At 41.7% G+C, this 11,984-nt stretch overlaps 1 protein-coding gene across 1 annotated transcript in view; it reads right to left on the reverse strand.

Annotated features, from left to right (window-relative positions):
• Positions 1-401: 401 nt before the first annotated feature.
• RHBDF2 (rhomboid 5 homolog 2) overlaps positions 402-11,984 on the reverse strand; it is a 107,099-nt gene continuing 95,516 nt past the window's right edge. Inside the window, exon 18 of the mRNA XM_081937916.1 lies at positions 402-2,162. Coding sequence (XP_081794042.1) covers positions 1,740-2,162 — 423 coding nt within the window. The 3' untranslated portion in view covers positions 402-1,739. The remainder of the gene's footprint in view (positions 2,163-11,984) is intronic.

Below are 11,984 nucleotides of genomic sequence, written 5' to 3' on the forward strand. Positions count from 1 at the left end.
ATACAATGATGTAATCAATCAGACTATGACACTTACTGAGAAGTTATTTTATACAATACAACCAGGTTGAGATTGTGATTGGAGGTGATGGCAAAAGATGAATTAACTTCCATTACTCGGGTCACTCCACAGGTACACAATACAGATAATGAACAAGATTCCAAGAGTAAGAACACTTCAAAAAATTACTAATCAAGACAGTACATCCTGAAAGGCAGCCACAAGGCTTTGCGAGACATATTGTATTGTCATGGCACTTTTGTGCAGATACGTGTCAATCCAAGATTTGCAAGGAACAGAAGTGCAGTGCTAGAGGAATGGCAAGCTTTAACCAATTTTGGGAGCAAGTGGGATACAGGGGTTAAGCATTAAAATTAATATACTTTGGATGCAAAGAAATAATTACCAAAACTACCTTTAATGAAAAGTAGATAAACAGTGTCAACTGGGACACATTGTTCAGTTTCATCAGAGGAACAGTCTAATATTTACACATTAGCAACAATAATTATAGAAAAATATTCTCAATCAAAGGCTCTAATAAATTACTACTTAGAGCATGGCAAGATTTTGGAATGCTTTGTTGCTCAGGGCAAAACAATGAGTCAGAATTCTAAATTAACTGTGCTATGTAGCTACAGCATGTTCTCTGGGAAGAAGAACCTCCAGCTTCAATACTTCTAATTGAGGGTTAGAAATACATACGCACAAAAACATATATATATATACTCCATAGAATTTAAACTCATTTATTTTTACCAAAAATATTTTTTTACACTTTCTCATTTTGTCACTAGAGAATCTGATTACCTTCCTTTCCCTTTTAGAAAGAGGTTATACTTCAAGTGTTCTTTAAAAGAAATTCCAGGTTGCTGCGTTATCAACCCAATGTAAATATTGGAATAACTACCCGCATTTCTTACTGAGGACAAGGTGCCTTTAAAAGCAATGTTCTTGGTCAAAATGTGTTTGACCCTAGTGACATACAGAGATTGTGAACGTAAAACAAGAATCTGCATATAAAAATGCCCCTTGTACAAAAAGATGGGGTTTATTTTCACAGTACAATTCCTAGTACCATAAAAAGGCACTAAGGCAGGGAGGACTGCCACAAGGTCCAAGCACCATATTGCGCCAAAAGGCACTAGGAAAGGAACCCCAAACCAGGATTTGCATAAAAAGGAGTGATTTCAAGTAGGAAAACATAGAAACTGGCAGATAGTCAATGGAAGCAATTCAACAGGATGTCCATAGCTAATAATCTTTGAAAGTCATTGTCTGGCTGAAAGTCATTGTCCATCTCACAGCCCAATCAGCCCCACAGATGAAGGACGTCTTTGGATTCTTTGCCAGTTCCTCAAAAGAAACTTGACCTCGAAGACTGAGCTCATGTCTGGGAGGGATCTCGGGAACAAAGCTTTACAGACTGCCTTCTGATGCAAGGCACACAAGTGGGAAATGTTCTGATAACAGCCCCTGATTTATACTCGTAACCCTCCTGGTAATGGTTAATTGATGTTTAGGATTGCCATAGAGTTTCACCTAGTTATATTTTACCTCACAAAAGATGGCAGGGACTACCCACTTGCTCAGCTTCAGCTCTTGGTGCAGGCTGTTTCATGAATGATACTTAAAAATTCCAAATAGGAAACTGGAAATGAAGATGTTCTGCTTTATACAGGCATAGCTGCCTCTGTCCTTGTTCCTCAAAATCCTTTCCACTAAATCCACTTAATGCTTCATTGGTGCAAGGTCCGGTCCAAGTCATACTTCTCACAAAACTTGGTTGTGAAAGGCAAGCAGGTTAGATACTCAGTCCAGTGCCAATTAATGGGATACACATACAGCCAGATCACAAGAGAGGCAAACAAACCAACGAAGATCAGTAGGGAGACAATGATAATCACCCGTTTGCGATATTTGTCTGCAGTACCAAAAGTGATATAGGGCAGGAAGGCAAAAGAAAGTAATAGGCCACTGAGGAAACCAAATATATGTGCAATATTGTCGATCCATGGCAGAAGGCCACAGGCAAAGAGAAAAAGGACAATCCCAGAAAGATTTAAAAAAGCCTTCCAGGGATTCTCTAGGACCTGCCAGCTTTGGAACAGCTCCACAAAAAGGCAGGCTAATAAGCCAAACTGGGATCCTGCTGGGCCCACCTAGGATAGAAGGAAAAAAATAAATTAATTATAGCAGGATACCTTGATGAACAAAGAGACATTCCTCCCCACACACCACATTCACAAAAGCTAGCAGGTATTATAGCGCCAAAGTTTTGACAATTAGGATAGTTTCGAGTATTTTTCAGAAAATTGCCAAAAATTCTTATCCTACTATTGCTTCTGTCAGAACCATAACATAGTATGTTAATTAAGGGGCTTGAGCACACTTCAGAACTTGAACAACCAATCTTTTCCTGAAATAATTCTCTGATCTAGAAGAAGTCATCAAGCCAAGCAGTTTTTAACAACAATATTCCTCTGAAATGGTAGTTCAAATCTATCCACAATGTGAGAGCCAGAGATGATAGAGTTCAGTCTTTGGCAAGTAGGAGTTGATATAACATACATTCTCCATTGACTTTGTCAGAAATTCCCAAACGGTGATCCCATGACTTTTTGGTGCCACTGTTACTTTGAATGGTCACTAAATACACTATTGTAAGTCAAGGACTATTTGTATATAAACATGCCCAGTTTCTACATTTGCAAAAGAAAACTCAAATGCCAGAATATAGGAGAAAAGGACTATGCAACAGAACACTATAAATCATAGTTATCTTCTAGAGCCTAGACCAGTGATAGTGAACCTATGGCACGCGTGCTATGTAGCTACAGCATGTTCTCTGGGAAGAAGAACCTCCAGCTTCAATACTTCTAATTGAGGGTTAGAAATACATACGCACAAAAACATATATATATACTCCATAGAATTTAAACTCATTTATTTTTACCAAAAATATTTTTTTACACTTTCTCATTTTGTCACTAGAGAATCTGATTACCTTCCTTTCCCTTTTAGAAAGAGGTTATACTTCAAGTGTTCTTTAAAAGAAATTCCAGGTTGCTGCGTTATCAACCCAATGTAAATATTGGATAGTGAACCTATGGCACGCGTGCCATAGGTGGCATACAGACCCCTCTCTGCAATCATGCCAGCTGTCGCCCCAGCCCAGGTCCACTGTGCATGTGCCGGCCAGCTGGTCTTCGGGTCTCCGCTGGGCATGTGTGTGGGGGCGTGGTATATACAGGGGACACACGTGCGCATGTGGGGCATTTGCACTGGATTTTCGGGGTTCACACAAGTGCACATGCCCCCATGTCCTGTTTTGGGCCTGGAAGGCCTCCTGCACCAACCTGAAAGCCAAAATGGGGCATGGGGGTGCCACGTGAGACCTCCTGTGCTCTATTTTGGGCCTGGAAAGCCCCCTGCCTTAACCTGGAAGCCAAAAATGGGCAAGTGGGATGGGGTGCATGCACAAGGCAGAAGGGAGCATGCGCGGGGTGCACAGTGCATTGCATTTTGGGGGTTCATGTGTGCCATTCACGTGCGTACGCGCTTTGGGCACTTGGCACTAAAAAAGTTAGCCATCACTGGTCTAGACCATAAACTGAACCAAAGCCAATATGTGATGCAACTTCCAAAAAGAAAAAAAAACTGACAAACCCGTATCAATAGAAGTAAACTACAGAGTTCAAGGTAAGTAACTGTTCATCTCTAGTCTGCACTAGTCAGATTATACCTAGTTTACTTAGTCCAGCTCCGAGCAGCGGAGTTTAGAAAGGACATTGACAAACTAGAACAGGGCTTCCCAAAGGTTTTCCTTCATTACCCAAAGCCACTTACTTGATTTTTATCCAAGTTAAAAACAGTTTAAATCAATTTAAATGTCCCTGTTATGATTGGGGACTGGGTTTTTGTGCCATTACCCAAATAAAAATTACTTTTACCCAATTTGAAATAATTTACCCTGGTTTGAGATGCATTAATCTATAGCATGTCCAAAATAGTGTGACCAAGGGCCTTGAAAGAAAAAAAACAAGGAGCAGTTAGATATGTTGGATGTGTTTCACATGTTCTTTGCTACTTGTTTAAGCAGAGTCCATCTATCACCAATGCTGCTGTGGTAGATTTCTGAGATGGGTAGGGAGTTGAGCTCCAAGGCGCCTCCCAACCCTTATATTTAATTATTCATTCAGTATTCTAGGATGCAATACATGGGAGAAGTATTTATAATACAGTAGAAGGAGGCAGGAGTATTGGGTATATTTGCTGCGTTAAGTTATATATAAAGTAATAAACACATCAGACATGAAACTGTTGTGCAAAATCATGCGTCACCATGGATGAGGTATCACTGGTGGGCTGATGATAGCCAGTTATATATCTCCATCCTAGATGAAGTAAGTGATGCTGTGGGTGTTCTTTTGTGGTGCCTGAAGGGTGCGGGGGCCTGAATGGGGAACAACAGACTTCAGCTGAACCTTGGTAAGATCGAGTGGCTGCTGATGGGCTCCTCTGTGTGCAGGAGTTTATCATCTCCTGGACACACGGCTCCTGGTAAAGGAACCTGGTGGCAACCATGGTTACGAAGGCACAATTTTGTGTTGTGCACCAGTTACACCTTTTCCTGAATAGGGAAGTTCTCCAGTCAGTCACTCATGCCTTAGTCATCTCCTATTTGGATTTTTACAACATGGTCTACATGGGGGCTACCCCTGGAAAGTGTCCAGAAGCTTCACCTGGTATTGAATGTGGCCATGCAAATAGTTTTAGGTGCCCAAAGCAGGGCTGCATGTAACACCTTTGCTGTGTCAACTGCATTGGATGCTAGTTTGGTTCTGTCACTGCGTTAATTGGTTTGTTAGCTGTGCTGAGATTTATTGCGCAGGTCACAGTTCTTATCTGACAAATGATTTAGTGCGCATGCCTTCACATTCCTTCCTTAACTTTCTCTTCTGATCTTCCGTTCGCCTGCCAAGAAGGTGGGCAATATAGCTCTTGCCAAAATGTAATTAATTCAGTTAGCAACTTTTGTATTTTTATTTTCTTTTATATTAAAATGTTTTTATTAGATCTTGCTTCGGGTTTATTTTTGCTTGTCTTCAGAAGTATACTTCAGGAGAAAGCCACGATCCACACTTCATTAATTCAGGGTGGAACCTCCCCACTAACAGGTTCAAGGTGTTGGTTGTGACCAATAAAGCTCTACAGAACTATCTTCATCGCATTACATTGGCTCTTCCCACCTGGTCAGGCAGGGAAGATATGTTGCAAACTCAGTTAAAGAGAACTCCCCAGCTGGGGGAGTTCTCTAGAAAGAGAGCCTTCTCTGCCATTGCCCCTGCCCTGTGGAATATTCTCTCTCTCACACACACACACACACACAAACACACACCAGAGGTGAGGCAGGCCCCCCACTCTCCTAGACTTCTGAAACCAATAATTTCTGTGGCTTCCTCTGAGGTGCCCAGAGGAACATGTAGCTGTAGGCTGGCTAGTTCTCAAAAGCCCTCCCTTCACCTTTTAACTAATTTCAACAATGTTTAATCATCCTGGCCTCCTTTTAAATTTCTAAATTTTAAATTCTTATGTACTGTTTTTATATTTTAAGACAATTTTCTATTTTACTATGCACTGCCCAGAGTTCCTTTCTGATGGAGATGGGCAGTTCAAAAATGTGAAAAACAATGAATAAAATCAATAAAATTCGGATTAAAATCTAATAAAAATAAATTGACATGCCCCAACGAATTAGAACGCTAAAAGCCATACGCTCATGCCTAAGAGACAGAATGTCTGCTGAAGGACTTCTACCTTAAATTATGCCAGTTTTCAAATAAATTAAGGTGAGACATCATCATAATTTATCAGTTTAAAAGATGGGGACATTGTCATGATGCTGCAGTATCACTGCAGGAGGGATACACAGGGGTTATCCACGAGTTGGCACTTTGCTGCCTCATGTTCCCAACAAAGCAGCACCTGAGAAGCGGCTGATGCTGTTGAAGGGATTAGAGAAATGATCTCCTTTACAGCCTGTTAGAACTTCAGATTAGCCAACAATCTCTTACATCAGTCAAAAGGCATGGGTGAGAACAAAAACAGACCTGACACGTGCTGACCCGGCACATGGAGATAGAAAACTACTTTTAGGAGAACTTTTATCTTGTCTCAATTCTGCCTCACATAGAGAATAAGGCAGATCACCCATCTCCCTAGATCAATAAAATGAAACCTACCTATCTGTGCAAAATATTTGCTATCATCTTCTCACTGAAACAACTGCACCTTTTCCAGGATCAGAAAACAAAAGTAGCTACTTTAGTGAGTTGCCATGATCCTAAAAACAAAGATGGCTTCTTCAATGAGTTGTCAACAGGTGCTGCCTTTGTACTGTAAGACACCTTTTCAAAGTCAAATCTGAAGCACTTGCACAGCCCCAGGATTTTTATTTATTTAATAGAAAACATCATCAGATTAATCTCTTATACTTCAGTTTCAAGCCTTTAGATTAGGGGTGTCAAACTTGCATCATCAAATGACATATCGCGATTTTCCCCCCCCTTGCTTACCCGGGGGTGGGGGTGGCCAGTGCGTGACGCATCTGACCCGTGGCCATGAGTTTGACACCCCTGCCTTAGACTCTTCACAGTTATGAACAGGGACTACAATTTATTATGTGAGCCATCTCCTTAATACAAATCTTCTTCTAAAGATTCTGATTAGAGTTTGGCAAATATTCTTCACTGCAAAGCAAATTTTCATTTTTAAATAAAGAATACATGAAATGGAGGTGTCACGGGTACTATTCTACCATACTTTATACTAGCACTATGCAGTCTCTCATCTTTTGTTTCCAAACAACCAAATCATTTAGCACTTTATTTACGCTGTTTTGTTTCCTGAATTACACCCCACCCTTTCTTATGCTAGAGTTTTCATTTTAAACACATTCTGACAATTTTGCTTGAAAAATGAGCTGATGCGAAGTATAACTTCTAAAGTACTTCCCAACGTTTTGCAAACAACGAGCAATTGAGGCTTCTGTTTTTGCTCTGCCCTCAGATTACCTCTGTGTGCGTACCTGTGTGCGCATGCACATGAGAGGGCATCATCAGAGCAGGCGCATCTCTGTGCGTTTGCCCAGGTCAACAATCAACATTGCAGTGGATTGGAAAGGCTGCTGAGGCTCCCTCATTTCTGTGCTGGCTGTGGTTGAAGTGCATACAGACCAAAGGCTCTCAGTTGCAGGCTTGCAATTAGTATGTAAGAGTAGGCGTCCACTGGTCCAGAAAGCTATGCATCACATCTTGTATACTGTTTGGTTGCTTAGGGTACTAGGAAGGGAGGTGGAAAACCCAAGGGAAGGATTGTTTCCATCTGCTGGTGCAGCCTTTCAGTAAACCTTCTAGTCTTCTCCACTCCCTTTCAAATCAGCAGTCAAAGAAGCTGAATCAGCACTTCTTTTTGTTGCTGTATGTCAGCAGTGACATCATCCAATGCCCTCCGGCTTCCCACTCTGCTGCTGGGCCAGAAATCAGATGGCAGCTGGCCAGGCCAGCTGACTCATCAGCCACGTGCCAAGGAGGAAGTGGGGTGGGGATGAGACAAAGGGAAGACAGCTCCTGTGGTCAAAAGAATTTGGCAGAGGTGGGCCAAAAGCTGCTTAGTGCTCCTTCTGAAAACTTCCCCTAATGAATTTATTTCTCAGTAACAATTTCAAAGAGGTCTGGGGGTTTTTCAGACTAGAAAAGCAAAGGAACTCCAATTGACAGAATAAAATAAAAATGTAAATAGGGCACTTTCCCAGAACTGGAGGTCACATCTGAATGATCGCCAAGTTTTAAGTGCAAACAGATTCCTGACCACCCAAAACTAACAGATTACACTGTTCTTCCCTCATATGTTAGTTTTCTATATGCAGATTTGCATCAAAGGGGTATTTAAACGTTTGGTCCTTTTTAAAGACTGAAACCATATTATCTTAGACCTCATCGGTGATATTAATTTACTGAACCTATTAGAACTTGCTATGTTTGTGATTCACAGGTAGCTTTCCTATTTGTGTGATTTCTGTCTGCCAGAGGAGCTGTTGCCCTAGATTTTTTTTTCTTGCTAGTGCTAAAAAGCAACATGTTTGGCATTGAAGTCACTGAATCTTATGTTAAATAATGACCGAAGGCAAGCTTACATGAAAGCTAAAGGAAAGGAATGGGAGAATAGGAATGGGATAATACAACCTCAGCTGCAAGATCAAATGAAGAAGGGCACAACTAGTTTTACAAATAAACTTGTCATATTAAGAAAAATATTTTTAAAAAGATTTTAGAACAATCTATCTTTAGCAAGCTAACTAGGGTTACTTCTCTGATTAACACAAACCCGTATGGTATACGTGTCCTCTCATTTCCCTCCCACCAATGTTATTAAATTTAAAAGATTAAATGCAAGGTAATAAAAAGAAAGAAAACATTGAAAAATGAGGGAGGAGCTGAAAAGGGGAAAAAGTTAAAAAGGGATAAAAAAGGAAAACAGATACAAAAAGAATACATTCTCACTTTCTCCAGTATTTTATCCTTTTATATTTGTATCATCATAATAAATCTAATCATCAAATCAAAACTTTATTTACAACTTATTACAATCCTGACGTCATGACAACCTGAAGGCTGGAAACCGAAAAAAATTCCCCACTCAATAACACAATTCTTCCAGCAATATCACATGCTTTACAATTTATTTATTAATCACATTTCTATCCTGCCACAGCCACAGGGTTCTTAGTGGCTCACTAAGTCAGAAAATAGAATAAAATATTGAAACACAGGGTTAAGAGAAACAAAGCCCAAACATAGTGTATGGCATTAGCCCTTAAAGGTTCTCTGGATAAGCTCTGATTTATTTTTTATTTTTTGGAAGGGTTTGGAAGTGGCAGAGAAATATGCAATAGGACAGTGATGGCGAACCTATGGGACGCGTGCCACAAGTGGCACGCAGAGCCATTTGTCAGGGCACGCAAGGCGCTGCCCTGTCAGCAGGCCAGCGCACATGCATGCACTGGCCAGCTGAGTTCACCTTTTTGAAAGCCATTTTTAGCCCTCCCCAGGCTCCAGAGGCTTTATAGGAGCCTGGGGAGGGCGAAAGGAGCCTCCCCTGCCCCCCCCCCCCGAGGACCTCCGGAGGCTTCAGGGACCGTCCGGAGGCTTCCCTGATGCCTTCGGATCGCTTAAAACCACCCTCCGAGCAAACCGGAAGTGATTTCCGGGTTGCTCGGAGGGTCGTTTTAAGCGTTCCGAAGGCTTCAGGGACCATCCGGAGGCTTCCTTGATGCCTTCGGAGCGCTTAAAACCACCCTCCGAGCAAACCGGAAGTGACTTCCGGTTTGCTCGGAGGATCCTTTTGAGCGCTCCGAAGGCTTCAGAGACCGTCCGGACGGTCCCTGAAGCCTTCAGAACTCTTAAAACGACCCTCCGAGCAACCTGGAAATCACTGGAGGTCCTCCGGGGGGGCGGGGGAGGCTCCTTTCGCCCTCCCCAGGCTCCTATAAAGCCTCTGGAGCCTGGGGAGGGCGAAAAAAGCATGTAAAAATGGGGGTGGTCACGTGTTGTGCGCACATGCGCACTGGGGGGCCACAACCGGGTTGCATTATGGGTGCGGCACGCCCGCACACGACCCCCCTGCACTCCCCCCACTTGTGGCACGCGAGCCAAAAAAGGTTCGCCATCGCTGCAATAGGAGATGCTTTCAGAAGGTTGGCCCCATCACTGAAAGACAAACACCTTTACACTTCCTGACCTCATGAATATGAGATACAACCAACCACAAGGTTCTCAAGAAACTGATTCCAGTAGATAATAATCTACAGTTCCCTTGGCACTGTTTACTCTATGGTGCAAATAGCTGAGGACCTGAGTGACTAATGGAACCTCAATCCGTTGTGCACAGGTCTCAAACCTTAACATTGTCTTCATACTGAATTTGTCAGTTGGAAAGCTGACAGTCCAGGTTCAAGATCCATGTGTGATAGGGTGAGGTTCCATTAGTCACCCCAGGTCCTGCCAATCTTGTCAGAATATTCATGAACTGGAATAGGACATAACAACAGGTCAGCCATTGGGGACTGACTGGAAGAGACATGGTAACAAGGTCAGCCATTGAGTCTTATTTGGAAACAGAAAGGTAAGTAAGAAATCTAGGTGTGGCTTAGCTGTATTAAGCTCTGAGCTCTGAAACGAAACTAGCTTGGACTTGTCTGTTGATCTGAACTGAACTGAAACTGTTCTCTGCTGTTGGTATTCTATGTATGTATGTATGCATGTATGTATACATATGTGTATGCTTGCATATGTTTATGTATGTATGTATGTATATATATACATACATACATACATATCCCATCACCACCCTGCACAGATCAACTCTGTAGCCAAGACCCTCATCTACAGAACCAAATGCCTAGCCGACAAAGACCACCTGAAAACTGAATTACACACTCTCACAAATGTATTAATCTCCAACGGATTCCAAAGAAAAACAATTACCAACCTAATCCAAAGGGAGACACCCCCCAAGAATCGAGACACAGCACAGGACAACGGCATCACCCTCCTCCCTTACATCAAAGGCACCACAGATAAAATCAGCAAAATTCTCCACAAGCACAATATCAAGACAGCCTTCAGCACTGACCAAAATATAGCCAACATCTTAAGAAACCCCAAAGATAAGATCCAGCTAGAAAACCAAGGAGTCATCGACTTCCGGTTGTTCCTGGCGCCGACGGCAGGCTTTCTTTGAGCTTGTCAGATCAAGAGACAGTTAGAGGTGTTTTTTTAACGATCTTTAACACCTTGGACACTCTTAAATTCTTGGAATTTATGAGGGAGAGATTCAGCTGTCGGGTTGAGCCCCTCGTGTAGCCTCCAGGAGGATTTATAGCCTCTGGAGTGCGATGAGGTTTGCCCCCCTTCGCAGTTGTTGTATTCTCCTGTCTTTTTGATAACCTCTGCTAATTAGCAGAGCCAGTCACCGGGAACAGCCTCAACATCTCAACATCTCAAGAAGGAAGGAAGACTTTTGCAAGTATTTTAAGTCTTAATTGGGGGAAAAAAATCTTTTTAAAAAGAACGCTACTGCTGAGTTCGAGAGGCGTGGGCTTAGAACAAAGGATTCAAAATGGAGTTGATTTATAGCTGAAAACCTACAGAAAACGAAAGCTAATTACTTGCTGATAGCCGGGGCAGTAAAGGCGGAACGGCTGAAACAACCCTAACTATTAACAATCTTTAAGCCAGTTTACATAACCTGAACTACTTAAATGTCAACGTTTTAACTTCGAGCAACTTAGAAAGAAACATTTGCAAGTATTAATTTACAGCTGAATACCTAAGGAAAACGAAAGTTAATTGAATGGTGACAGCTAGAGGCGTCTGAAAGAATTATTAACAACTTTAAAGTTAGTTTACACAATTTGACCTATTGGGAGGAGTATTTTGTGTGAAAGTGGTGTTTTTTGTTTTTTTTTTTCTTTCTTTTTTTGTTGTTGTTAAATATGGCAACGGAACAAAAGGCTTCCCCAGGTGCTACAATAAATTATCAGGATTTCAAGGACTTTATAAGGGAAGAAAATGCTTTTTTACGCAAAGAAATTAAGGAGGTTAAAGAAATGGTTCAGGATACCATTAAAAAACATGATCAGCTTGATAAAAAACTACACACTATAGCCACAGGTCTGTCAGAAGTTGTTCTTAAGGTGGACAGTAATGTTGAACATCTGGCTTTGGATTTGGAAACTAAAACGAAGGAAACAGATCTGAAATTTGTTGAAATGGAGGGGAATATGCAGAGGATGGATAAGGAGATTATTATGATGCAATTCAGATCTATGGAGTATGCTGTTAGACTGAGGGGTATCAGAGAAAACCCTAGAGAGGATTTAAGAAAAGTTTGTGCTGATGCTTTGGCCACGTTATTGAAGA

Source organism: Natrix helvetica, assembly GCF_964273705.1.
Source record: "Natrix helvetica genome assembly, chromosome: 1".
Taxonomy (NCBI): domain Eukaryota; kingdom Metazoa; phylum Chordata; class Lepidosauria; order Squamata; family Natricidae; genus Natrix; species Natrix helvetica.